Source organism: Caretta caretta, chromosome 1 (assembly GCF_965140235.1).
Source record: "Caretta caretta isolate rCarCar2 chromosome 1, rCarCar1.hap1, whole genome shotgun sequence".
NCBI lineage: Eukaryota > Metazoa > Chordata > Testudines > Cheloniidae > Caretta > Caretta caretta.
The window spans coordinates 101233107-101259182 of record NC_134206.1 but is presented as its reverse complement, the minus strand read 5'-3'; the positions used below and the strand labels follow the sequence as shown (position 1 = coordinate 101259182).

The window sequence follows — 26076 nt, the reverse complement described above, 5'->3', positions numbered from 1 at the left end:
AAGGGATATTGCAGGTTTTAAGTAGGTATTGTGACAAAGTTCCTCCTCTGCCCTGGTGGTCCTGCGCTTATTGGATGATTTTCTCGCCTCAGAGGTTCATGGCAGCCCTCAGTTTGGCCACTTTCATGGCTCAAATCTGCCTTTCACGCAGATAACCTCATCACTGGCCAGCATGGGGAAAGGAAGAAGAACAATCCCCGCAGTCTCTGCTGATCCACCTAGTGGATCGGGGACAGGCCACAGACCTTCTCCTCTAGTGGAACCCACAGTCCAGTTCAACTCCTCCGATATCAAGTAGGGAGTTGGGGGGATGGAGGGATCAGGGGAACCCGGGCTCACCCTCTACTCCGGGTTCCAGCCCAGGACCCTGCAGATTGCAGCTGTCTACAATGGCTCCTGTAACAGCTGCGTGACAGCTACAACTCCCTGGGCTACTTCCCCATGGCCTCCTCCCAACACCTTCTTTATTCTCACCACAGTACCTTCCTCCCGATGTCTGATAATGCTTGTATTTCTCAGTCTTCCAGTAGTATGCCTTCTCACTCACAGCTTCTTGTACCTCTTGCTCCCAGCTCCTCGCACGCACACCACAAATTGAAGTGAGTTCCTTTTTAAACCTAGGTGCCCTGATTAGCCTGCCTTAATTGATTCTAGCAGCTTCTTAATTGGCTGCAGGTGTTCTAATCAGCCTGTCTGTCTTGTTTCCAGAAAGTTCCTGATTGTTCTGGAACCTTCCCTGTTACCTTACCCAGGGAAAAGGGACCTACTTAAACTGGGGCTAATATATCTGCCTTCTATTACTCTCCTGTAGCCATCTGCCCCAACCCTGTCACAGTATCCTAAACAATATTAAGTATACCATTATTTGAAATAGTAAAGGAAGCTAGTTTTTGCCAAAAGCATTGAATAACTGTGCACACCCATCCTGAATTATTCTTCAGTTTTTATGTTAAAGAAGAGAGAAAAAAACCTTACAAACCTATTCCCTTGGAAAATATAGTTTTACTTACTATACAAGTTTTTAACCCAAGTTAAATCATATATTTAAAAATCTATAGCCCACACTTTGTCATCTTACAAGAATAAATAATATTCAGTACATATCTATCTTTCTGAATGACATTCGGACTGTGAGGCCTAAGGTAGCTGGATGCACAGGTTTAAATCATTCCATTTAAAACTACAGCCTTGTAACTCTTGTTATTTTCTGTTAGGTGCTGTAGGGGAATTTACCAGGGACTAAAGAACATACAGACATATCTACTATATGCATGAGCTTTACAAACACTTGTTTCACTTTTTAAAAAAAGTTTCCTTTCATTACTAGTGCTAGCAGTATTTCCTATGGTAAGTGCACTATCTTTCAAAACAGAAGAACCTTTATGAATACCCACGGCAGTGAAATATTCCTGTACCTATAAATGCAGATTCTTATATGGCTCTTAATTTGTACTTCCAAAACTCACATAAAAAAGGAAATATTTTAAAAACTACATAATTTTCAAGAATAATCTACTCTCTATACATATTAGCAACTACATATAATAATTTCACCACAAACAGATAGAAATCTGTTGTATACTTGTGAACCAGTTCCTATAAAAATATGCTTTGATGTAACTGTGGCTTCAAATTAATATATTTTATTTACTATAAGACTTCATAAATGATTACACTGACTACAGAACAATTACTGACACAAAATACAGTTTTAAAAGGCCTCACTTGTCTTTCACATACAAAATTATGTAAAGTAACATTAAAATGGACATTCACAGTTCATTCAGACACCTAATTCTTTTTGCGTTTGCATTGCAGAATAAGTGACATCATCACACACTGCAGGTAAAACTAGATAAATTGAGGGAAATAGGCCAAAAAAAAAAAGACGTTAATTTGTATTACAATCTTAAAATCCATACACTCTTCCCAGAAAACTGTAAAATATTCTATTAGAAAAAATCCAGATTATAGGTCCCAGGTTCTGTATTTCTCTTTGCCTGTTTGTTGTTGCTAGGGACATCTGCATGTAAACAGGACCTTTCCTCTACATGTTCTGGAAATTATTATGATGTCATAAACAGGATTATGACTTCAGATGGAAAAAAGGCAGTAGGAGAAGTTTATCTTCTAAAAACTATAAAGCTGTTTTCATGCAAACATCCTCGGTAAATAAAAAACAGGAAACAGAACTTCAGTAAATATGGAACAGCAAGAGTTGTTTCAATACAGAATGTTTTCCTAAAAAGTTTTCTCTGAGAAGTAAGCATGTCTAATATTATTATTTGTTATTTGTATTGTAGTAGTGCCCAATGTAATGACCAGGACATGGGGGTCATGCCTAATGGTTAGAGCCAGGTGCCTAGCCAAAGGTCAGAGTCGGAGAGAGAGCATCAGGGGTGAGGCATCAGAGCAGGGAGCTAGAGTGAAGCAGGAAAACAAACTGGGGGAACAGATGTGGGGTCTGGGATAAGGAGGACAGGAACCAGGAGCAGGTGGGAATACAGGCAGCAGAAGTCAAGTAAACAGGAGGGGTCCATAGAAGCAGCCAGCCAGGGAATCCTCTGTTGCTGGAACAACTTTGTGTGCCTCTTCCTTGTATAAACAGAGTTCCTCACAGTCAGCCATGGTGCCGGATGTTTCCTCCAATCAGGGGAAGGGCCCTCTGCAAGCTAGCACTTCACTGGTTCCCTTCTCTTTTTTTTTTTCAAAATTCTCTGGGTTTTTTTGAGGCATATCCTAATATTACACCTCACATCTAATTTGTGCGATTTTTTCTTCCTCTTATATTTTGCCTCTTGGCAAAAGAAGGCAGAACTATTTCATACAAATGATAAAAATCTGAGCGTAGTTTTGGAATGAAGGCATGATCACAGTTTGCTGAAATACTGCATCTTTGTAGTTTGGTTTATCTGTTAATAAAGATTCTAACTCCAAAATGCTCCTTGTTGACATAATTGCTATTTGTTTAGCAACTTTAAATTTCAGAACATATCATAAGACTGAATGAGGAGGCTCAGACAGATGGAAAACTGAAATTTGAAGAACTTTATTTAGATTCCACAATGGGCAACTGTTAATATAACTCTTATTTAGGAGGGAACATTGCAATATGGGGCTCTGCCAAAATGAATCCTAGTTTAATGTTTGCTAGGTATAGCAATCGTGACCTCCTCTTTTAGGAAACGGGCTGAATCTATTGAAAAATCTATAATTTAAACAATTCTAGTATGTGCTGGCTTTTTGCCTACATTGTCTTGATCCCATGTCTTTACACCAAAGTCTGCTTCTGAGTCATATTCTAACAACACGGGCCCTGTTTACTGAGTTCTTCTTGGAGGACATCATGGTTTCAGTCACTCTATAAAAGAAACCTACGTTATACTTAGTTGCCTCATCTCAAGAGCCATACAGACAGACACACCTAGGAGACTCAGATGTAGAACTGAATCTTGTGTTAGGAGTTTCTTCCTGGAGGCAGAGGAAATGAAAACTTTACCTCAAGTTTAGGAAACTACAGAACTAAAGTCTTCCTGGCCATTCAGGAGCAATTGGAATTACTAGAACTTTGCCTCACGCTTCTGAACTGTTATTTAAACTAGTCCAATGGGTAAGGAAGTAGAAAGTAGTACCTTTTTCATTTCTGTGTTGTGATTTTTCAGGTAGCAAGTACTATAACAGCTTGATTTGCACTGGTGCTGAGTATCACAATACCACTTCAAATAAATGAGAACTGCTGGTGCCCAGCAGCACTGGAATCAGGTACCAGGGATTCAATGCTCAAAAAGAGATAGAAATCAATGGAAGTTAGGAGCCTAATTCCTTTTAAGCATTTAGCCCCAAGGCTATAATCAATTTTCCAAAAACTTGTGGTTTTTATGAATGTGTCTACATAAAGATTAGAGTCCCCTTAATCCAGCCTCACTATGCAGAGTTAGTTTGCCTGGGAGTTCTGCATGCCATTGATGAGAATAGCTCATAGACAAAAGATTTTTCTGCACACAGAAACCTACCATTTGTATTTCCTTGGAGAGACTGGATAATTGTGACTCTTCTTGCCTGTTTACAGAAGGTTCTGGAACAGTGTACCAACAGGAGTTTTTGGGGAAAACAACCTAATTAATTTTAAGATAGAGCTTCATAAATTTATGAGTGGGACTGTAAAATGGGGTTGCCTACAGTACCAAGGAGCTTACGCTCAGCAGCCCTGGAAATCTTTTCTGGTCCTATGTCTTTATTCCCAAATTTCAGACTTCATGACTTCACATAGTTGCCTGCAGGGAGTCAGGAAGGAAATATTTTTCTGATTTTTTTAATCTCCTTCCTCTGAAGCATCAGAGGTGACCATGGCTGAAGATGGGACACAGAAAGGAGGAGGTTCATGCTCTGAGGCAGAACAGAGAATTCATGTTCTCAGACGCTTTGCTGTTGGGTCTTGCCCACATGCTCAGAGTTTAACTGATCACCTTTATCAGGGTCCTGAAGTAATTTCCCCCTAGGTCAGACTGGCAGAGAGCCTAATTTTGTGTGTTGCCTTCCTCTGCAGCTTCCTAGTATCATATGGGTTTCTTCCCAGTATCATATGGGTATATCCCACCATATCAATTCTCTGCCGCTGTGGGGGGCGTTGGGCATTGGTGTACCTCAGTCCTTCTTATTCTTTGCCTGTGGCATACAACAGCTTAATCTTCTAAAGGCTATAACACTTATTTAATCCATGTTCTTGGGCTCCATACAAGGGTAACTCTGTGGAATTTGGTGGCCTGTGGTGTGGGAGATCACACTGGAGACATTGGTGATTTCTTCTGACCTTAGACTCTCTGACTGTATGAGGTACTTCCTTTGTGATCTGGCACAGGTCATACACCTTGTGTAAGACTGGCTGCTGGTGGGCTCCCCAACATGAAAAGCTGGCAACTATGATTACAGATATTCTCTGCAGTTCCAGCAGCAGACAACTCAAGAGAATCTCCAATAAACTTGTTAATAAAAATCAAAAGAGGAAGATAAGGGGTTTTCAGCGTACCATTACTTTGATGGAACCTGCTTGTTCTTGTTCCTTGGACTGAAGCCAGAGAGAGTCATTTACTCTCCACCACCGGTCAATGGAGGGAGCCAAAGAGTGATGCACTCTCCACCAATCAAGATATTTGGCTTCAGGAAGGCTGGGAAAAGTATCAACTCTGAAATCAGGCAGAGTGATTTAGTCTTAAGTGGCACACCGGATCTGGGCCAAGAGATGAATATAGCTGAACCACTCGGTAATAGCAACCATAATGTGATTAAATTAAATCCGTTGAGGGGGGAAAATATCAAAGAAACCCAGCACAGTAGCATTTAACTTCTAAAAGGGCAACTACACAAAAATGAGGTGGCTAGTTAAATGGAAATTAAAAAGAACACTCACAAGGGTGCAATGCCAGCAACCTACATGGAAACCTTTTAAAAACACTTTTATAGAGGCTCAAACTAGATGTTCCCCCCAAATTAAATAAAGCCAAAACACAGAGAGGACCAAAAGAATGCCACAATGGCTAATCAGAATAAAAGAGGCAGTTAGAGACAAAAATGCATCCTTTCAAAACTGAAATTCAAATCCCAATGAGGAAAATAGAAAGGAGCATAAACTCTGGCAAGTCAAGTATAAAAGTATAGTTAGGAAGGCCAAAAAGGAATTTGAAGAGCAACTAGCAAAAGACACAAAAACTAACAACAAAAAATCTTTTAAAGTATATCAGAAGCAGGAAGCCTGCCAAAAGATCAGTGGGGTCATTGAATAATTGAGGTGTTAAGGGAGCACTCAAGGAAGACAAGGCCTCTGCAGAGAATACAAATGAATTCTTTGCATTGGTCTTCACTGCAGAGCATGTGAGAGGGATTCCCACACCTGAGTCATTCTTTTTAGGTGACAAATCTGAGGAACTGTCCCAGATTGAGGTGTTGATAGAGAAGGTTTTGGAACAAATTGATAAATTAAAGAGTAATAAGTCACCAGGACCAGATGGTATTCACTCAACAGTTCTGAAGGAACTCAAATACGAAATTGCAGAACTACTAACCTATGATATATAACCTATCACTTAAATCACCCTCTGTAGCAGATGACTGGAGGATACCTAATGTGACACTGATTTCTAAAAAACACTCCAGAAGCAATCCTGGCAATTACAGGCTGGTAAGTACCTGGCAAATTGTTTGAAACTATAAGTAAAGAACGGAATTATCAGACACATAGATAAACATGATATGCAGGGGAAGAGTCAACACAGATTCTCTAAAGGAGAATCATGCCTCACCAATCTATTAGCATTCTTTGACAGTGTAAACAAACGTGGACAAGAATGATCCAGTGGATATAGTGTACTCGGACTTTTGTACTCAGACTTTCACAGAGCCTTTGACAACATCCTACACCACCGGTTCTCAAACTGTGGGTTGGGACCCCAAAGTGGGTCATGACACCCTTTTAATGGGGTTGCCAGGGCTGGCGTTAGACTTGCTGGGGCCACGGACCAAAGCCTGAGCCAAACCTGAGCTCTGGGTGGCAGGGTTCAGGCTTTGGCTTCAGCCCTAGGTGGCGGGGCTCAGATTACAGACACACGCACACCTTCGACTTTGGTCCCCCTCCGGCTAGGCATGGTGGGGCTTGAGCAGGGTCAAGCTTTGATTCCCCCCTCCTGGGGTCATGTAATAATTTTTGTTGTCAGAAGGGGGTCGCGGTACAATGAAGTTGAGAACCCCTGTCCTACACCAAAGGCTTTGAAGCAAAGTAAGGAGTCATGGGATAAGAGGAAAGGTCCTCTCATGGATCAGTAACTGGTTAAAAGTCAGGAAACAAAGGATAGGAATACATGGTCAGTTTTCACATTGGAGAGAGATAAACAGCAGCGTTGATAAATGCAAAGTTATGTACATTGGAAAACAATCCCAACTGTACATATAAAATGATGAGGTTTAAATTAGCTGTTACTACTCAAGAAAGATCTTGGTGTCACTGTGGACAGTTTTCTGAAAACATCAGGTCAATGTGCAGTGGTAGTCAAAAAAGTTAACAGCATGTTAGGAACCATCAGGAAGGGGACAGATAATAAAACAGAAAATATCATAATGCCACTATATAAATCCATGGTATGCCCAAATCTTGAATACTACACGCAATTCTGGTTGACCCATCCCAAAAAAGATACATGAGAATTGGAAGTACAGAGACAGGTGGGGGGGGGAGGGAGATCAGGGGTATGGAACAGCTTTTATGTGAGAAGTTAAAAAGACTGGGACTGTACATCTTGGAAAAGAGATGACTAAGGGGGGATAGGATAGAGGTCTATAAAGTCATACTGGTGTGGAGAAAGTGAATAAGGAAGTGTTATTTACCCATTTACATAACACAAGAACTAGGGGTTACCCAATGAAATTAATAGCCTGCAGGTTTAAAACAAACAAAAGGAAATACATCTTCACACAACAAACAGTCAGCCTATGGAACTCCTTGCCAGCGGATGTTGTGAAGCCAAAAGTATAACTGGGTTCAAAAAAGAATTAGATGAGTTCATGGAGGACAGGTTCATCAATGATTATTAGCCAAGATGCTCAGTGATATAACCCTACGCTCTGGGTGTCCCTAAACCTCTGATTGCTAGAAGCTGGGACTGGATGACAGGATGAATCAGTCAATAAAATTGTGTCTTCTGTTCACTTCCTCTGAAGGATCTGGCACTGGCCACTGTCAGAAGCCAGGATACTGGGCTACATGGACCATTGGTCTCACCCAGCATGGCCATTCTTGTGTTCTTAGTGATCTGGCCAGCCGATAAGATACCTGAACTGTCCCTGCAGTCTTGGTGTCCTTTCTGCGATTCAGACAGAGCTCATATTTAGCATGGAGATGGGAGATTACTGCTCATGAGGCAAATTTCAGAACACTTTTGTGTATTTCTTCGCATCCACCCTTTGCAGCCCTGGGGACTGTGAGATAAGTGAAGTCTAACAGGTCTCAGCCAGATACTAACTGAGTAAGGCTTTTTAAAGTATTTTGTAGTACAGCATTACTGAGTTATTAAAAGAATATAATCTGTAGATTTTTTTTAAACACTCTTTGGAAAAAAACTGTAGTCTGAAATTATTGTTGCGATTGTTCTTGAGACAGAAACCTCAGGCAGGCTTTTCTATGAGACAAGCCTTGGGGTCCTGGCCTGTGAAATAACAAGTCTGAGTCTGCTCCCAGTTGCCATGGAAATAGAAAATCCTCACAGTGAGTGGAGGTGAACAAAGGTGTATTTAGAACCCCTTTTCCACATATAAATGAAAAATATTGATTGACTACTTCCTGTAAAGTTTCAGAGTAAAGTGACTCCAAAGGAAATTGATGTCGTCCCATTCACAGGTTTGGTAAGTTTCAATGAAACAACTTTAGAGCAAAAATTTGTTAAGTTAAAGAGTCCTCCAAAGTTCTTAATAAGCACTGTCACATTAAACCGGAGCAATTACTACCCAAACCAGTGGTGGGTAACCTGCAGCCCTCACGCAGCCTGTCAGGGTAATCCGCTGGTGGGCTGTGAGACAGCCACTGGGAGCTGCAGGGAGTCATGCCCGCGGACGGTCAATGTAAACAAATTGTCTCGCAGCCTACCAGCGGATTACCCTGATGGGCCGCATACGGCCCACCACTGACCTAAACTGTCAAGTCTGGTTCTGCCACCATTTGCCAAAAGGTCAAAAGCAAGGCCTTTGAAGCAGAGTACAGTATCACAGAATAATCAAGAACCTTAAAAAAATACCTAGCCTGTAAAACCAAATGAAGAAAAAACCACAGATAATAAAAATATAATGTTTACATTCCATTTCCAGAGTTGCCAAATTACTTCTACAAAAGAGGAGATCTATTAAAACTATTAGGAAAGAGAAAAGGAGTACTTGTGGCACCTTAGAGACTAACCAATTTATTTGAGCATAAGCTTTCGTGAGCTACAGCTCACTTCATCGGATGCAGTGAGCTGTAGCTCACGAAAGCTTATGCTCAAATAAATTGGTTAGTCTCTAAGGTGCCACAAGTACTCCTTTTCTTTTTGCGAATACAGACTAACACGGCTGTTACTCTGAAACCTGTCATTATATTAGGAAAGGGTTCTTTAGTTTTGGTGGTCTGCTAACAAAATTAAGATTACCCTGTTACTCTTAAAACTGAACTCTTGTATTCCAACATGGAGGAAACAACTCTGCCAATTTTTCATGGCTCACTGTGCTAAGGACAATGTTAACATTCCAGTAAAAGGGAAGTAGGTGACTGTGGCAGCATTCCTACAGTATTGAAGCTCATGGTTATCTAAACCTGTGGATTTGTTTACATTATATATATGTTTATAAAGGTGTAACTGGAAAGAGGAAGATAGTGCCAAATTATGATTCACACTGCTTGAGGCCACATTTGAACATGATAGCTATTAAGGCTGGCTTTAAAGTACAATATCTGTCCATATTCTTGTATTTAAGACCAAATAAATGTATCATAATAGATCAGATTACCATGCATTGCGGAAGAAAAAGGTACACACACTACTCACTCCTGTATAACTGAGGATCAGGTTTTAGTCCTGCATCCAAAACGATTCTGTCTGAATGTTTATACCAGTAATATAAAGAGAAGAACTGAAAATTTTTTTTTCTACAGTCTAATTTAATGGTGGGGAGGTTTCGCTCACTTTCAAAGGGAACAGACACTCCATTTTTTAAAAAGACAAAAGTATAGGAGCACTTTGAGAAGAATCAGTGTACACTACCAGCTCACATTCAACACTGCTTGGTTGTGAAGGTTGTTTGTTTGTTTTTGTTTGTTTTTGTGGGGGGGTTGGGGGCGGGATTGTTATAAAACAAATGTTTCCTAGCTGATCATCCCTAATTCAAATTACTTGTTAGTTAGAACAATCTACAAAATTCCATAAAATGCTCATTCATTAATGGCTGTCCAGTACTGAACACTGTCCCAATTCTAAAACCTTATGCAAGCTTTCTCAAATGCACAAAGGGACTAAGGTGCCTAAGCCCTAGATTTAGGCACATATATAGCAGATTTGAGCATCACTGTGATCCACAAAACCCCTGCTCAACTGCCTCCTAACCCTGGAGGCACTTCAACTCAGTTGGTGCTTACATTTCTGCAGGTACTTATGTTTCTACCTCTGGGTATGCACTGCTGCTTCCCTCAAGGTGCCTGGGTATCTATGTCACGCTTAAGCCCCAGCGCAATGATCAAACAAGGTGGAGACAAGGTTGAGGGGGGAATCCTTTCTTGTCTGTGGGACCTAGTCTGGTAGGTATGCTCAGAGCATGCTTAATGCTATATAGTTCAATACCCCTCTCCCCCCATCCCCACATGCCTGGTGAGGAGCAGGAATTTAAACGGGGGTCTGCTGAGCATTGCAACTCCCTTTCTAGATCCAGGCACACAAACAGTCCCATTCATTGAAATCATACAGCTGAAGCCAATGTTACTGTTTATGTGGGTTAGGACTCTTCACGTGAGGGTTGCAATATCAGGCAATTCAATAGTATATACACAAACATATTAAATGCATATACAGGACGTTATGTCATGATTATGAACTGAATAGTGTCTTCCTCAACCATAAATTACGGATAGAATCTAAAAGCATTTCCATTATCAAAATTATTTGTAAGGTCTCCCTCTGCTAAGCCGTAAACATTCCATCTAGGTTGGCACTTTCTTATATAAAAGATTTCTCCAGGGAGATGGAAATTAGTCAATGGAAAGCGAGGAAGGAAAGTCCATTTGTTTATTGTATTACTGAGAATTTGTCTACATGAACAATTCGTTTGCAGCAAGCTAGAGTGGGAATATGCCCCACACTAGTCAGCTGTGGACTAGATCTATATATTAATTAACTGTTAATGTGCATGAGTAGGGTCCACATGGACAATTAGTCCACGGCAGACAAGAGAGCTGTTGTAAATCAGCATAGCTCCACAGAAGTCGATGGAGCTATCTCAATTTATACAGGAAGTTTAGCATTCATTACATTTGCCAAAGTAAGTAGAAAGAACTACTAGAAAATGAATAGCAATTATGAAAATGACACTAGGATGAGCATGCCTTGTATACAGTTCAGCATTTTTGGAATTGTTAGATCTGTTCTATGTTATACTATATTTGCTGTTTTGTATCTGGTTCTTTTACTTGAAGCTTCTTTCACTTTTACTTGAAGCTTCTTGCACAGGGTAAATACTATTCTACTTTTTCATCAGTTGCTTATATTTTTACAGAGTTAAACTCTGAAGAAGTCAGTTGGAATGAAAGTTTAATTCATCCATGAATCTCTCCCTTGCTCTCAGCAAATATCTGCACAACCCACTGGCAAAGTGTCTCATTCTCCTCTAGAGCTGATCCACACAGAGTATAACAATCTACTACTGCTATCAGTTATTCAATTAGCTCAAGGGGCAGAGGTCTGTGCAGGTGGATCTAAAGATTCCAACGCTATTGATTATCCATATGGGTGTCAATATGATGCCACATGATAGAGTTTCTGGGCGGGTTTTCAGATTGCTTTATAAAATCTAGGCAAATACACACAAAAAATTAATACAAACAATATTTTTAAGTTGAAAAATAAAGCACTCAAAATCAGTAATTAAGATGTTTATGCAATCTTACTTCGGCCCCCTTCTATGCGGGCATTATGATACTCTCTGATTACATGACCACATATTTTCTCCACTGGACCCCCGCCCATTCAGTGCACAAAATGGAGATCCTCACTTATGAGCAACTATGCAATATTTTGTTGTCTTCTCAGTGTTCAATGTGTGGCCACACACTATTCAAACCCTGTTCTGAAGACAGAATTATTTCTTCATGGGCTTTTTCATGGCACTCATCGCTATAGCATCTGAGTGCTTCATAAACACTAATTTATTTTACAGCACTCCTGTGGAATGAAGGGATATTAATGCCCACATTTTAGAGAAGGGGAACTGACCCACAAAGAGATTAAGGTCAAAAGTATTCAATAGTTTTGGATGCTGAACTTGAGGCACCCAGCACCTGATTTTTCACATTACTTAGCATTACACAGCACTTTATATTTTAAAAGAACAGATCCCAGTGACTTCAATTGCAGCTATGAGTGCTCAGTGCTTCTGAAAATCAGACCCCAGGGTCTCAAGTCAGGCACCAGAAAAATAAGGTACAAACAATTAGCGGCCACCTGTAAAACAAAATGGTTTAAGTGACTCATCTAGCATCTCACAGAAAATCTGTAGCAGAGGCAGGGATATAATCCAATTTTCCAGGGAAAAATTCAACTGCTGTAACCATGAAACCATCCTTTTTCTTCCTGCAATCTCCAGCCTCATTCACTACACACCTGTCAACTTCTGGAACAAATGAAGTAGTGAGCCAACAGACAACATTCTCCTTCACTGCACAACCCTGATTCATCCCCACAGCAGGTCCACTTTGTGCACTGACTGAGGCAGGGGTCCTGTGAAAAAATATGATCATGTAATCTAGACCATATCATAATGCATACACACAAGTGGGATGAATTCAGGTTGGACAGGCACAACTTTAAATCTGACATTTCCTAACTTCTGGATGCTTCACTTTCCAACCTTAATAATGGTGTTTTAACAGTTTTCTGTGTCTAATATTATATAAAATACATGCATACATTTAGAATTATGGCGGTATAATTCCATTTCATCTTTCTGGTGACTACATAAACCATTTGTGTTTTATCCGTGTGGTTAGCATACTTTCACCAGGAGCCCTGACACTGAAGTATCATTCCATAATCCATTTGATATTCTATGTATGAATCACATGCAGTGACCCAGTTCAGTTTTGCTATTTTAGACAAATATTTCCCTTTGCCTGTATGTCTAGCAAATTCACTCTCCTCCTTCAACCCTCTCCACAAAAATCACTTATTTCAGTTAGGTTTACTCAGGCACTTCCCATTGCTACTCTCCGGTCTGAATATGACTAAAGATTAAAAACAGTTTAAAATAATGTAATCATTAAGAACCTAGAATTGTTCTCCCAACATCATTGCCCTGTCTACTGCCACCAACGAGTCAATATTTATTTACAGCAAATACAACATCACCATACTACGTCAGTGCTGCACAGCAGCTACCTTGGTTTCCTGGTATGCCACAGATTTCCAGAGTGCCACAGATTTGATCCACTGCTCATTGAGCAACACTACTCTTGGGGAATATCCAGATAGCTGGTTATGTCACTGGCAAAAGCAGCCAAATGGGGATGGGAGTAGGCTGAGAATCTGACCCCTTTTCTTAGGTATTTCCAACTACTGATGTATCTAAGTATCATTTATTGAATAGTTATAGATTAATTCAAACATTTACCACCCAGAATACTTGCAACGTTTCTCATTTTAAGATGGGGAATGCTGTAACAAAGGTAAATAGAGCTGTAGAGAAAATGCTCGTTTACTCTTTACTGATGAATCCCATAACTGACAGTCCTTCATCTTTATTTTCATCCTGTTACAAAAAGTGTTTCCTGTTTTATTAATACATTCTGTTTGCATTAATATCTTTCTTCAGTGAGCTTAATAATCAGACATATAGCTGTCCTACTAGTCTGGTATAGCAAGATCTATTAAACAGATCTCTGACTTCTACCAATAGCCAACATTGATACAGAATGAACTTTCATGAACAAAGCTATGTTTTCTTAATAATAACAGTTGTATAAACATAAGGTCTTCTCAGTTAAAGGGAAACCAACATCAAAAAGCAGTAAAACATGGAATCCTAAACCCCTCTTTCTTTGAAGAAACACGTTTGAAGAGAGGTGTTTCTAGTTATGGGTGAATGAAATGAGAATTCAGCTGCAACAAACGGACATCCAGTTCTATGAAAGACTAATTAGATCCATCTGAGAAGCTGTGTCTAAAACTGCTTCACATATTTCAAAGGAAAGCTTTAGTCTGTCTTTTGAGAAGACTACATCAAAACATTTAGTCACAGTTGACGCACATCTAACCATTACAACAGCATTATTTTTATCAACCATGAAAACTATATTAAAGTAATGTTAATAGTCTTCCTTACATTAAAAAAGCAAGGAAATTTAGAGCTAAGAAAGCAGCTCTAGGCTGAAATTACCCTACTTTCTTCCCCGCAACCCCTATGTGCCTAGGAGTCAGAGATCCCGGACCTGAAGTGTGATGCTGCATATCAAATGTGCTCATATATACTGAGAACAGAATTAAAGTTGAAGCTTCCACCAGGAGTTGCAGAGTTAATGCTGCTTTTGTGGATTTAAGCCAGGCTCTTAACATTATGTTAATATGCTTTTGTCTGTAACTGCTGCTGAACCAGCAGGAGGAGCTCACAACATTTTTCATCTATTCATTCTACAAAATTATGGGCTCTTTTTAAAAATAGTCTTGGATATGATTCTGTGATGAAAAAAGAATCCAAGAAATATTTTACTTATGATTTGTTTTAGGAATCCTTAACTAATTATGTATTCTTTTTAATACAGTATCATAGTTGTACATGGCACATAAATGAATAAAAAAAGACAATGCTTTGGCACACAAGGAGTTTGCAATCTAATAACAAAAGACCATAAAAGGAAAAGGAAGAGGGTGGAGACACAGTAAACATTGCTCTACCAAAAGATAGGATTTCTGAAGAAAACAAATGGTATGTTATAGTTTCACACGTATTTTATTTAGATTTTACTTTACTTTTAATAATTTAAACACCTGTCATTAGTGGGTTGTAAACCATATAAAACAGACTTAATATTACCTGTTACATCATAGAAACTCACCCTATGAAGCCACCAAGATGGTAACTAAATATATCAGCAGTAGCCAGCTTTCATTGGCTAAAAAGTTAGAAACTGATCATTGGTAAGCTTATTCAACCTTATAAGATACTATGCTTCTAAATTTAATTTAAAAAGTTGAAAAGATAGTAAGTTCCCCAAACTGACATATTCTCTATATGGCTAAAGTGTAAACCATTCTAACATTTTTCAGACCTTTTTTCTTGTCTTTGTTTTTAAACTTGTTCACAGGATGAGAGCTTGTGTGCCAGACTTCAGCTCATAGCAAGTTTACAGCAAAGTTACAACTCCTTGAAAAACAGGATTTATTGTAGAACTGCAGTAATCATTGTTACAAAACTACTCTAAAATGGAGAACAAAATCTGTTACCAAAAATTATCAGATACACGAACACATTTTTCTGGATCATCAACATTAACAGGTATTTTTTCTCATCCATTTATAACTACTATAGCAAATGTAAATAAGCATGTATGGACAAACATCATCTACATAATAAAAATGTATGTCTTGTACCCTTAAGCCCTTAATGTACCGATTTTACAAACTGGCATGTTGTTTAAAACAACCATGTAGCTCAAGTACATAATAGCAAAATAGCACCTGATGCCCAAAGAACGTCAGTATATATAAGGCATGTGTTCTTTATATAAAATATTCTTCCTTAAAATGCTGGTATAAGAAGTTAATTTCTGATGTTTTTACTCCTCACTATTGGGGAAAAAAGGGACTTGCTTCAGGAGAGGAAAAAAATAATCTGATACCAATATTTAACATGTTTTATTTCCTTATTGAGGAATACTCTAGAGGCATTGTTTAAAACAAAGTGAATAAGTATAGATTTTTTCCAAAACTGAACATATATAGTCCAGAACAATCAGAAGCAACTGCTAAAGTGGAAGTAATGTTTAACAAATTCTAACTACGTTACGATGACAGAGACTTGATGATGGTGAACGAATAGTCTTATTGCCTTTCTTGAAATACTCAACGAAAAGAATGAAGTATATAGCTGTGGTGCTAATGGCACAATTCTGAGTTGCGCTTGAGCAACCAGTTCTGAGAGGAGTGGAAAATGGTACTAGGATCAGCATTAAGTTTGGTCTTATTTACACCTCAAATGGATGACGAAGAAGTAGGAAAATTAAGAAAGCATTAAAATAGTTCAAAATATTGAAAGTTGGATGTTCAGCATGTCAAAAGAGAAATTGTAGAGAAATTAGAGAAAAAACATAACAGTTCCCTCCCCCACAAAATGCCACCCCTTCTTCCAGCTCTGTCCCTGCATAAACAAAATGGTGGAGAGCAGATAAGAATAACCTCTGCTTACACTGACTTCAATGAAACTCGATTTCATTCTTTTTAATTCCCTCCTTCCTTTAAGCCATCCCCAAATGGCTGCAGGTGGGGGTAAGCAAACAGTTGTATAAGAAAGCAGTATAACAAAAGATCCTTATAGCTATTATACAAAGGGCTTCCAAGAATATTGTGCTGCCAAGCTGAGCCACTGTGCATAATTTTGGACACAATATATAACAAGAATGTTATTGAAGCAATGTACGAGGTGCATAAGATTACAATGAATTTGTTACTAGATAACAGGTTTTATTGTGTGGTGAAAAGTAAAGTTAGGTTTGTACCCGTTAGAAAAAGAAGGAGAATTAAGGATAGGATTGAAATGTATACAATTCAAGAAGGTGGATGAGAGAACTCAAGAGGAGATCAGATTTTTTTAAAAGTTAAGATAAAGTTTAGTGGGCCATTTCTGAACACAACAGATTTTTTTTACGTGGAATGGAACTTTTACAAATTACTAAAGATAAAATAAATAAATACACAAACTTTGCAATCTTGCCTACATACAAAAAAGGAGTCAGGTACTTTCAAGAAAAAACTCTTACAAACATTATATAGGCAGAAGACCAGGATGGTCAATTTTCATGCCAACAGAAGTTACGATCTGACACACATTTTCATTATCCATCTTATTTTTTATTACATTACTTATTTTATTTTAAAACTGTTGCTGGACTACCGTCATAGCATTAAGAATTATATCTACAAGCTTTGACACTCAAGACACAAACTCACACCTAATGCCAAAGGAGGTATGAAACTAATAGCGGCAGGACATACTTCTAGCTATGAAGTAGTTTAAGTACACAGTAAAGTGTAATTACACACATTAGTAACTTGAAATATTTTGATGAGAGAAATTTAAGCATCTGCAGAAACTGGTAATTGGGACTGAGGCTCGGACAATTGCGCACCTACTGTGACTGTGCACTTAGGTGCACGACTGTTCAACTAAATTATCGTCAACATTTTGTAAAATGCAGGGAAAGTTTTTCGGCTTACAATTGTAAACTGATCAGTTCTCCCTTGTGAAACGTACCTGTCCCCTTCTACTTGTGCCCTCAAATGTGCTGTTTCCCTTCATTCAAACTAACAAAGGACTCTGTAATCAAAAAGAAAATTAATGACAGGCGAAAGCCTATTTTTATGTAAAGAACACATGTTAATTACCTTAAATTAACAGTTTTTCCTTAAAATTCTTTTTTAACCCTTATAGATTTTTGCTTATCACACCTACTGGTACATCCCTAATATTTTGCCCTTGTGCCCTATTCACTGTGTATTAATATATGCCCAACGCACACCTACCACATGGGCATTAATTATAAATTGTATTATTAATAATAATACAGTTTAATTTATTTTTATTTATTCTCTTAAACTAGATAATTTATTTTATAACAGTGATGGGCAACCTGCGGCCTGTGGAGACAGGTCTGGGAAACCTGTTACATATTTACATAAATAGGAGATGGACGTGGAGGAAGCCATTAGTTATCTGAATATTTTATTGCACATATACTTGTATTTAATAGATTACATGTGGACGAGGGGTACATATAACTAGTTTATGTATAACTTACCTTTTATATTATACCATACCATTTTTTCATTTTTATAATAAATATTTTACAAATTTTGTAAAAATTGATATGATTTTTGGTAATTTTCAAGTATTCTTTCTTTCTTTAAAGATATTTTAAACAAAGGAAATATTTTCTAAATAATTTAAAAATCAATTATATCCCTTAGTAACTGGATTTGCAGCAAATGAAACATAGGATTACGTCATGCTTTTAATTAATGACATTTTTAAATTCAAACAACCATAATTAGTTACACATGCATATATTAACTAAATTCAAGCATACAGCTACTTAATTACAGTGCATTGACAATATAGGATATAGTCAATTACTGACAACTGCATGTTGTCTACACAATTGTATATTTTTATAATGACCATGCCTCCAGTTCACAAGACCAAATTCAAATCCACTTATTTTTGTGCTCTCAATTAGGTCCACAGTAATAGCTTTGCTCTTGAAAATGTTAATGTGCGTGCAAATGCAACCGTCCACCCAACTAGACATGTACCACATGGACATCTTGTTGAAAGATGTAAGCTGTTCCTTTAAAAAACCATGCATTTAACATATTCATTAATAAACCTGTCATTATGCTGAAAAAGTCGCACCTACTTCCCACAGATAGTCATTTCTGCATCAATTTGCTTTTCTTAAATTTAGGAAATCATACAATACAATGCAAAAATGTAAGCCTATTTTAACAGTGATCGAAAAAGTAATCTGAACTGCTGTTAGCCATTTTATTTAGTGTTTTGATTTACACGACTCCCCACTGGAAATAGATCAAGTTTCCATTTGCTAGAAGTGACTCCCAAACTACTTCACCTTGTTCATGCCACTTTGTTTTATAGCTTACATTCAGCAGAACTACAGTGATATGAAGCTACTCTGTAAATGAAAACATCTGGAAATTCTCTGACAACTAAATGGAGAAGGTGAGGTTAAGTCAGGCGTAGGGAACCTACGGCTCAGGGACCGGATCCGGCTCGCTGCTTCATTTCATCCAGCCCAAAGCAAGTCTCCGCACCGCGGGCCAGAAGTCCCGGACCTCGGGATCCCCCCGTGGGGCTGGAGCTGCAAGCGCCGGCTTGCTGTGCTGCAGAGAGAAGCTGGGGTTGCCAGGCTATTAAAAGTCCAGTCAGCTCCGTGCAGCTGCCAGAAGCGACCAGCATGTCCCTGCAGCCCCTAAGAGCAGGGGCAATCAGGGAAGCTCTGCGCACTGCCCCTGCCCCCAGCTCCCATTCGCCAGGAACCATGGCCATAGGAGCTGCAGTGGCGGCACCTGCGGGCGCACCGCACAGAGCCCCCGGCCCCTCCACCTAGGGGCTGGACATGGTGGCCACTTCTGGGAGCAGCGCAGACCCAGGGCAGGCAGGGAGCCTACCTTAGCCCCGTTGCAGCGCCAACCAGGAACCGCCTGAGGTAAGCACCACTCGGCCAAAGCCTGCACGCAAACGCCCTCCCACCCTAATTCACTCCCAGACCCTGCACCCCCACCCACACCACATCCCCCTGCCCAAGGTTGGAACCCTCTTCTGCACCCAAACTTCCTCCCAGATGCCAGACCCCGAACCTCCACCCACACTTGAACCCCCTGCCCCAGTCCTGAGCCTGCTCCTGCACTCCAAACCCCTTGGCCCCAGCCGGGAGCCCCTTCCTACACCCCCAACCACTCATCCCCAGCTCTACCCCAGAGCCCGCAGCCCCAGCCGAAACCCTCACCTCCTCCAGCACCCCAAACCCCTGGCCCAGCCCGAAGACCCTCTCACACCCTGAACCCCTCATTTCTGGCCCCACCCCGGAGCCTAGGGGAAACCCCAAGCCCCCGCATCCCCCACGGGGCTGGAGCCGCAAGCACCAGCTCGCCCCACTGCGGGGGGAAGCCCTGAGCCTCCGTCCCGTCCGACCCCTGACCCCTGGGGGGGGCTGTGTGTGGCCCACAACTGATTTTTTTCTGTGGGTCAGTGACCCCTGATAGGAAAAAGGTTCCCCACCCCTGGGTTAAGTGGCGAGTAAGGTATGTAACCACTATAGCAATAAAGAGCCTTAGAGGGAAGGAGAAAATGTTCAAATATGATAAAGGAGAAAAATCAGTGCTAAGCGCAGAGAAATGCTGCAGAGCAGTTCTCAAATGCACTTTGAGCACAGAGAATTTGAAAGATTAAAACAGAGAATCACACACAAATTTTATATAAAACTGCCTTACCAAGAGATTTTTAAAATACACATCATAGAATACAACATAGCTTCAAATCCTTTGTTAATATGACACGATAATCTCAACCTACATACCGAGAAATGAACTGTAAATAGGCAACAAGGACTGGACACTCTTTTGGGCAGGGCCATATCTTTTAATCTGTACTCTTAAACCCTGGCATATTTCTGGGCACTGCAAAATACTAAACAACAAAAATGAGAAAGCAGTGTGCTTTCTAACATGTCATTCCTTACTGCTGATGTCCAACATTGGATTCACCCTTCATTTTTGTGAAGACAGTGAGTGTAGCCAAAAATAATAATAATAATAAAATCCTCCCCACCCTGCCAACATCTTTGCCATAACAAAGATACTAATTCATCCTGCTCTTTTGTTTTCTAGTTCTGGAGATATTCATACTAGAAAGAAAGAAATACTGAAAACTATTAAAGGAAAAAAAGAGGGTGGGTTGTAGAAGTGAAAAGAGGACACTTACAATCATGTAATTATTTATCTTTCACTCTTTTGTTCATCTCCAAACCCTTTACTTTGCAACAGGAAAATTGTATAGTGGTGAATTCAATAAATTAAAGCTCAGAAGATCCTGGACCATTGTATTTAAATTCTCCCTTGTTTCTATCTCTTAAATTTCTCTACCACTCTGCTATTATTTTTATTATAAAATTTAACTAAGTTATTTCACTCCACAAAGATTTCTGATATGAAAGATTCTCACTAGGTATGACATTCACGCACAGCGTAAAGGGGTCAGCCCAAGGACCTTCACATCACATATGCCCTACACAGCACTTATGCGGAGGGTCTCTTAGTAAAATGGCTGAATAGGGCAGTCCCTATTCGCAGTTTCACAACAAAAGGGTCTTCACAGTAGGTCTGAATGGAGTTGAAGACCACGATAAAGGTGGTCCAGAGGCAGGCCACAGACCCACCCTTACATGACTCCTTTAGCCTCCCAAATACCCTGTGCGACTGGCTAGGAGGGACTGCTGACACTATTCCAAACCACGGCTTAAAAGAAGCTGCAGTGGTAGAAAGAAACCACACAGTAGCCATGTCCAGTGAATCTGGATTTGGGGTGGATTTAGTCTTTCCAACCGCTCTACGATGCAGGGGGAGTGGATTTCACCCCTCACCAACAAAGCTGCATTGTTTCTTGGACTGGTACGCTTCATGCCTAGATTGTTCCATACATCAGAAGGAAAAATATTTGAGTCCAAACTGAATAAACAAAAAGACTCTAGTTTTATTACACTATGCTGGTGTATGGAAGGTTTTAAAAACTAATGTTGGTAATCATGATGATAGGATAATTTCTTGATCGATAATGAAAAATATACATAATTGATAGGAAAACAGAGCTGGAGTATGAAGATTTTGTCTTTCAAAGATCAAAGTATGACGAGCAGCCAATTCATAGATTCTTCTGGCAATCAATACAAAAAGATAAAGCAATAAAATGAAGAAAACAGAAACACTGATTTTTTCATGAGTTAAGTTAGTGAGTTCATGTTATACAAGACAACAGATCTCATTAAGGTTGCCAAGATTTTAAACAAACCAACTTGAGTATAAAATTTCTGAACAATTAAAAGTACATGTAGATGAACTGACTCAGGGATAATGCCTGATACTGGAAAATTAAACTAAAATGTATTTTGCACAAATTGGGTAAGTATTGTAGTGGCTGCAGGATAATGGGGGAGAGGGAGTTTCATTTGTTTGTAAAACACCTTAATCCATTTATTTTCCAGCCCCTATTGTAGGCACAAGAAGCAGAAAATTTTCTTTACTTTTGTAGTATTTTAAAGACCTGAAGTGATCGCTGCAAGCTTGTCAGCCCTCGAGCAGGTAAGTTCTGGGAAGCCAAGGCACTCAGTTTTTAGGCCAGGCTGCACTAAAGGAGTGCTGTTCTGAGTAATCTGCACAGATAGACAAGTTTAAAAAATTCAACAAATTAGAAAATGAATAATAAATATTATTGTTGCTTGCCACTGCATAATATTTTTAATTATTCTTACGATAACAGTAAGAGAAGAAAACTATAAAGATGACCCAGGGATCAAACGGTGCTGTGAGGACGATCCATTCACTGATCACTGAATTATCCAACTGAACAATTTATTCAGCTACCTCTGCCACTACTGATGAGGGCATCCATCCCACAAAGTCAGCATCCCTGATCATGTCAGTGCAACAGGGAAGAGTAAATCTAAAACTGCAACATGTGGCTTCAATTTGCTTCCTCACATTCTAGGTGAAAAATCTGACTAGAAAGTCAGTGCAGTTGGGCTTTGCATTTTCCATAGTACATTATATCCAATTCTCAGGAATAGGACTTCTCTGTCCCTTCTTCGATTTTCTTGTTTAACGTTTTAAGAGGTTTTTTCTTCTCATTGCAATTTTTTGAAATAATGTTTCATAAGGTTTTGATTTTTATTACAGTGACCCATGAACCACCATGAGGTAGGTGAGGATAAGAAGAAATTTGACAAAAAATTATAAACACAGAATGATGTGTCATTTTGCTTTACAATCTCCAGGGCTGGGTTTTATTTTCTAATATATTTGTACCCAGGAAAGTTTAGGTCAGTTGTAGCCTTTGGTCATCAGTGAGATTCACCTATCTCATACAATTTCCAGTTAGGTTGGTTGACGTACAAAGAAATAAAGTATCTTATCCAAGGTACATAGCAAGTTATTGGCCAGCCTAGAATTAGAACCCAGAAGACTACCGACTCTCAGTCCATTTTGTTGAACCTCTAGACTGCACCGGGTCCAGTTACTCCTCTCTTTCTCTCTCTCTCTCTCTCTCCTTTATGTATTTCATTTTATTACATATTGGCCTGTGACACCGCAACACAACCTGAGGGAAAAGCAGCAGCATGCTGCCTAGGACACTGGGACAAGGGCAGGAAGTCCCAGGGCCATCCTGTTCTGCCTTGCTGGAACTCTGCAGAGCAGTACTTTCCTGTTGCCCTGCTCCCCAGCCTCTCTCTCTCAGGCAAAGTGGCATGAAATGATAATAAATTCCTTTAAATTACAGTTTAAGTACTGAAAATAAGTTTACTTTTAAGTTACTCATTCTTGCCTAGACCATACTCTGTACCCTTTGATTATCATGGTCGTGCTGTCTTTTGAATTGCACATAGAACCAAAGAGTCCATGACAACCTGGACCTAAAATCAGGGTTCATTGTGCTGCAACAGACTGGGAATTCTGGAGCAGCTTCACTTAAATTAAAATATTGATGGTTTTATTGTATTATTTTTCATAGTTAATTCAATCAGTGCAACTCCTCCTGTGTTATTTATTTTGATATTAAATTCCATTTATTTTAGACTGTCACAACATTTTCACTTTTTGATATGTTGCTGTTTTTGGCACTGAAGAAGCTGGAGGTTTTGGCAACCGGCTAGTGGACAGCTGGGGAGATAGTTTTTGATTGTGGGATATGCACATGCATTTTTTCCCTGCTAAAATAAGAATACTGGCATTTAAATTGTCCTCTTCGGTTTTTATATGTTTGAGAGGAACAGGGCAGTTCACACCTCTCAGAGCTACCAGGCTTTGTGCAGACTCTAGAAGGTAACAATTTGGTGTTTTCAAGGTTATCTTTATTACTACAAGGGGCAGAAACATAATTCTGGTTTTAAAAGCCTTTTCCACACAAACTTACATCAGTTTAACTAACAGTGTATTTTTAAACTGGTGCAAGTTTGCATGTAAACTGTCTTCTTTCGGTTTTGCTCAATTTATTTTTTTTTAAACCCAATGAAACTAAACTGAAATAAGACTCTCAAACAAAAACAATACAAATTTGCACCAAATTAATTAACTGGGTTAAAAAAAACACTCTTAGCTATTCAAGGGAAAATGTGTGTGAAAACAAAATTTTAGAACCTGCAGCACAATTCCACATCAAGGGTGACTCCCCCAGCTATGGAACAATGGAATACACAAGACTCTGAGGACTTTAAGGAGTTAATGGAATTTTTCACAAAAACGGAGGGCATTAACCAGGCACTAGTCAGGATTTGAAGCTACTTTCTTCTTCACTTAATAAATAAGGCTATGATTATGTCACGGAGGTCACAGAATCCGTGACTTGTAGCACCCTCTGCAACATTGGGGACCCCCGCAGCAGACCAGCTGCCCTGTAGTGTGAAAAACTGCTATCTGATTGAATGTGCTAGTTAGGGTGTACTGAGCACGCTCAGTAACATCAGCTGAAGTCAGTAGAGGGGGGACCCTTGCAGCAGCCCAGCCTCTGCCGGCGACCCTCCTGCAGCTGTGGGACCCCCTGCAACTGACCAGACGCCGCTGCCAGTGAGGACCCCTGAGCTCTCCAGCCGCTGCCACTGGCAGGGGCCCCCCACTGCAGTTGCTCAGCCTCTGTGAGCAGCTGGTCCCTTCCCCGCAGCTCCCAGCTGCCTCTGGTGGTGGCAGAGGGACCCCAGATCTGCTCAGCAGCCGCTGGAAGGAACCTCCCCCCCACACACACACACACACATCTCCCCAGCTGCTGCTGGTGGTAGCGGGGGAGGCCCTGCAACTGACTGGCCACCAGCAGGGACCACTAAGCTGCCCAGCCGCCAGCAGTGATGACAGAGGGACCCCAGAGCTGCTCAGCAGCCACAAGCTGCTCAGCCACTGGCAGGGGCCCCCCTGCAGCTGCTCAGCCGCCACAAACAGCCACATGTCCTAAAATCTGACTAATTTTAAATTAAAATCATTACATCTTTGCCTTTTTTTAAGAGAACTTTTAAGCAAAGCAAAAGTGAAACCACTTGAGAAAGCTGTCTTCATGACATGACATATTTAAGTTGGAATTTTCTAAGGAGCTGCATCAATTTGAAGTTCTTTTGAAAATACCAGCCTTAAAGCTTTGACAGACTTCATGTAAATTGTGTCCTTTCTTAAAACTCTCAGGTTAGCTTTGAGATCAGCACTATAGAATTATAAAAATATTTTCCTCCACAAACTTTTCTTCCCAACTCTCCAAGTTAACCCACCTCTGATTTAGCTTGATTTTATTTCATCATCATCCATGGTTCCAACATAATGCAATGCTTTATGCCTTTCACTCTTTAATATCACAAGACAAAAGAAATTATTTAGCAAGTTTTGTAAAAGCTAAATCCTGTATATTTGTGCATCTGAAGCAAAGGGTTTCCAGACTCAAAATGAAGTGTCAGCATATTGTGGCTAATTACTGCACTTGCACCCTCAGCTTTAATGGTAGCTTGCTACAGTCATCCCGATTATGCATTTTTCCTGGTTAGTTGTTTGATTTTTACCAGTATCTTAAATTGCAATTTCATTTCTTGCTCTCAAATACCTCTTGTGGCACAGCATAAAAGTCCACTTCTAAGTAAGGAATTAAACAACAATTTTGTTAATTAGAAAACAAATGTAAGAAGAAAGTAGAATACAAAAATGTCCCATTGACTTTAGAGTGTAGATAAATCCCTGTACGGGAAATGTACCACTTAATTAGCATATGAAGGATGGTATTCTAATTTACAGTAAGGCCCCCTGCAGAAGATGAAACAAATGTGTAACTGTGCTAGTGCACTGATCACAAATCAAGAATAATATAAACTGACTCAATGCCTCACATTTCTTAGAAAATGAGCAAAACTTACAGAGAATGTTGACCCGTTGTTTGAAACTGTAACAGGGTAAGTTCCATCTCCTAGCTGTACCAACAGCTCCCAGTTGTTCAGATCCAGCTTAGCAAGAGAAATTCTAAAGCAAGGAATGGAAAAAAGAATATTTTAACGGCATTTTTAGGTTCTCCCTGTTTTTAATCACATGAACTTTCTTCATAGGGTCTTCATAAACGATTTTAAATATCATTAACCCTACTGACACAGTCAGGGAGCATGTTTGGGAAAACTACTAGATATCATATTTTTTGTCCATTATGGCACATAAGGAGAAAACTTTTTAGGGGAGAAGCCTTTTGAGATATTTTCTGCTTCGCCTTGACACCTTGTGTCACTGAAGTACACTGATAAAGTTTGAGGAGAATCCCAAAATCCAGCCATCGTTGGTTGCAGGG

The 26076-nt window shown here is 39.7% G+C and overlaps 1 protein-coding gene across 7 annotated transcripts in view; it reads right to left on the bottom strand.

The window, feature by feature from the left end:
* Window positions 1–26076, bottom strand: part of PCCA (propionyl-CoA carboxylase subunit alpha) — a 435625-nt gene that overhangs the window by 114313 nt on the left and 295236 nt on the right. For 5 of the 7 annotated variants that reach the window (XM_048854281.2, XM_048854288.2, XM_048854316.2 and 2 more), the window contains one exon: window positions 25658–25760. In XM_048854281.2, the coding sequence (XP_048710238.1) occupies window positions 25658–25760 (103 nt within the window). Of the gene's footprint in view, window positions 1–17241; window positions 17305–21602; window positions 21932–25657; window positions 25761–26076 lie in introns of those variants that run through there. The other 2 variants (XM_048854330.2, XM_075129628.1) reach the window with 2 other exon arrangements.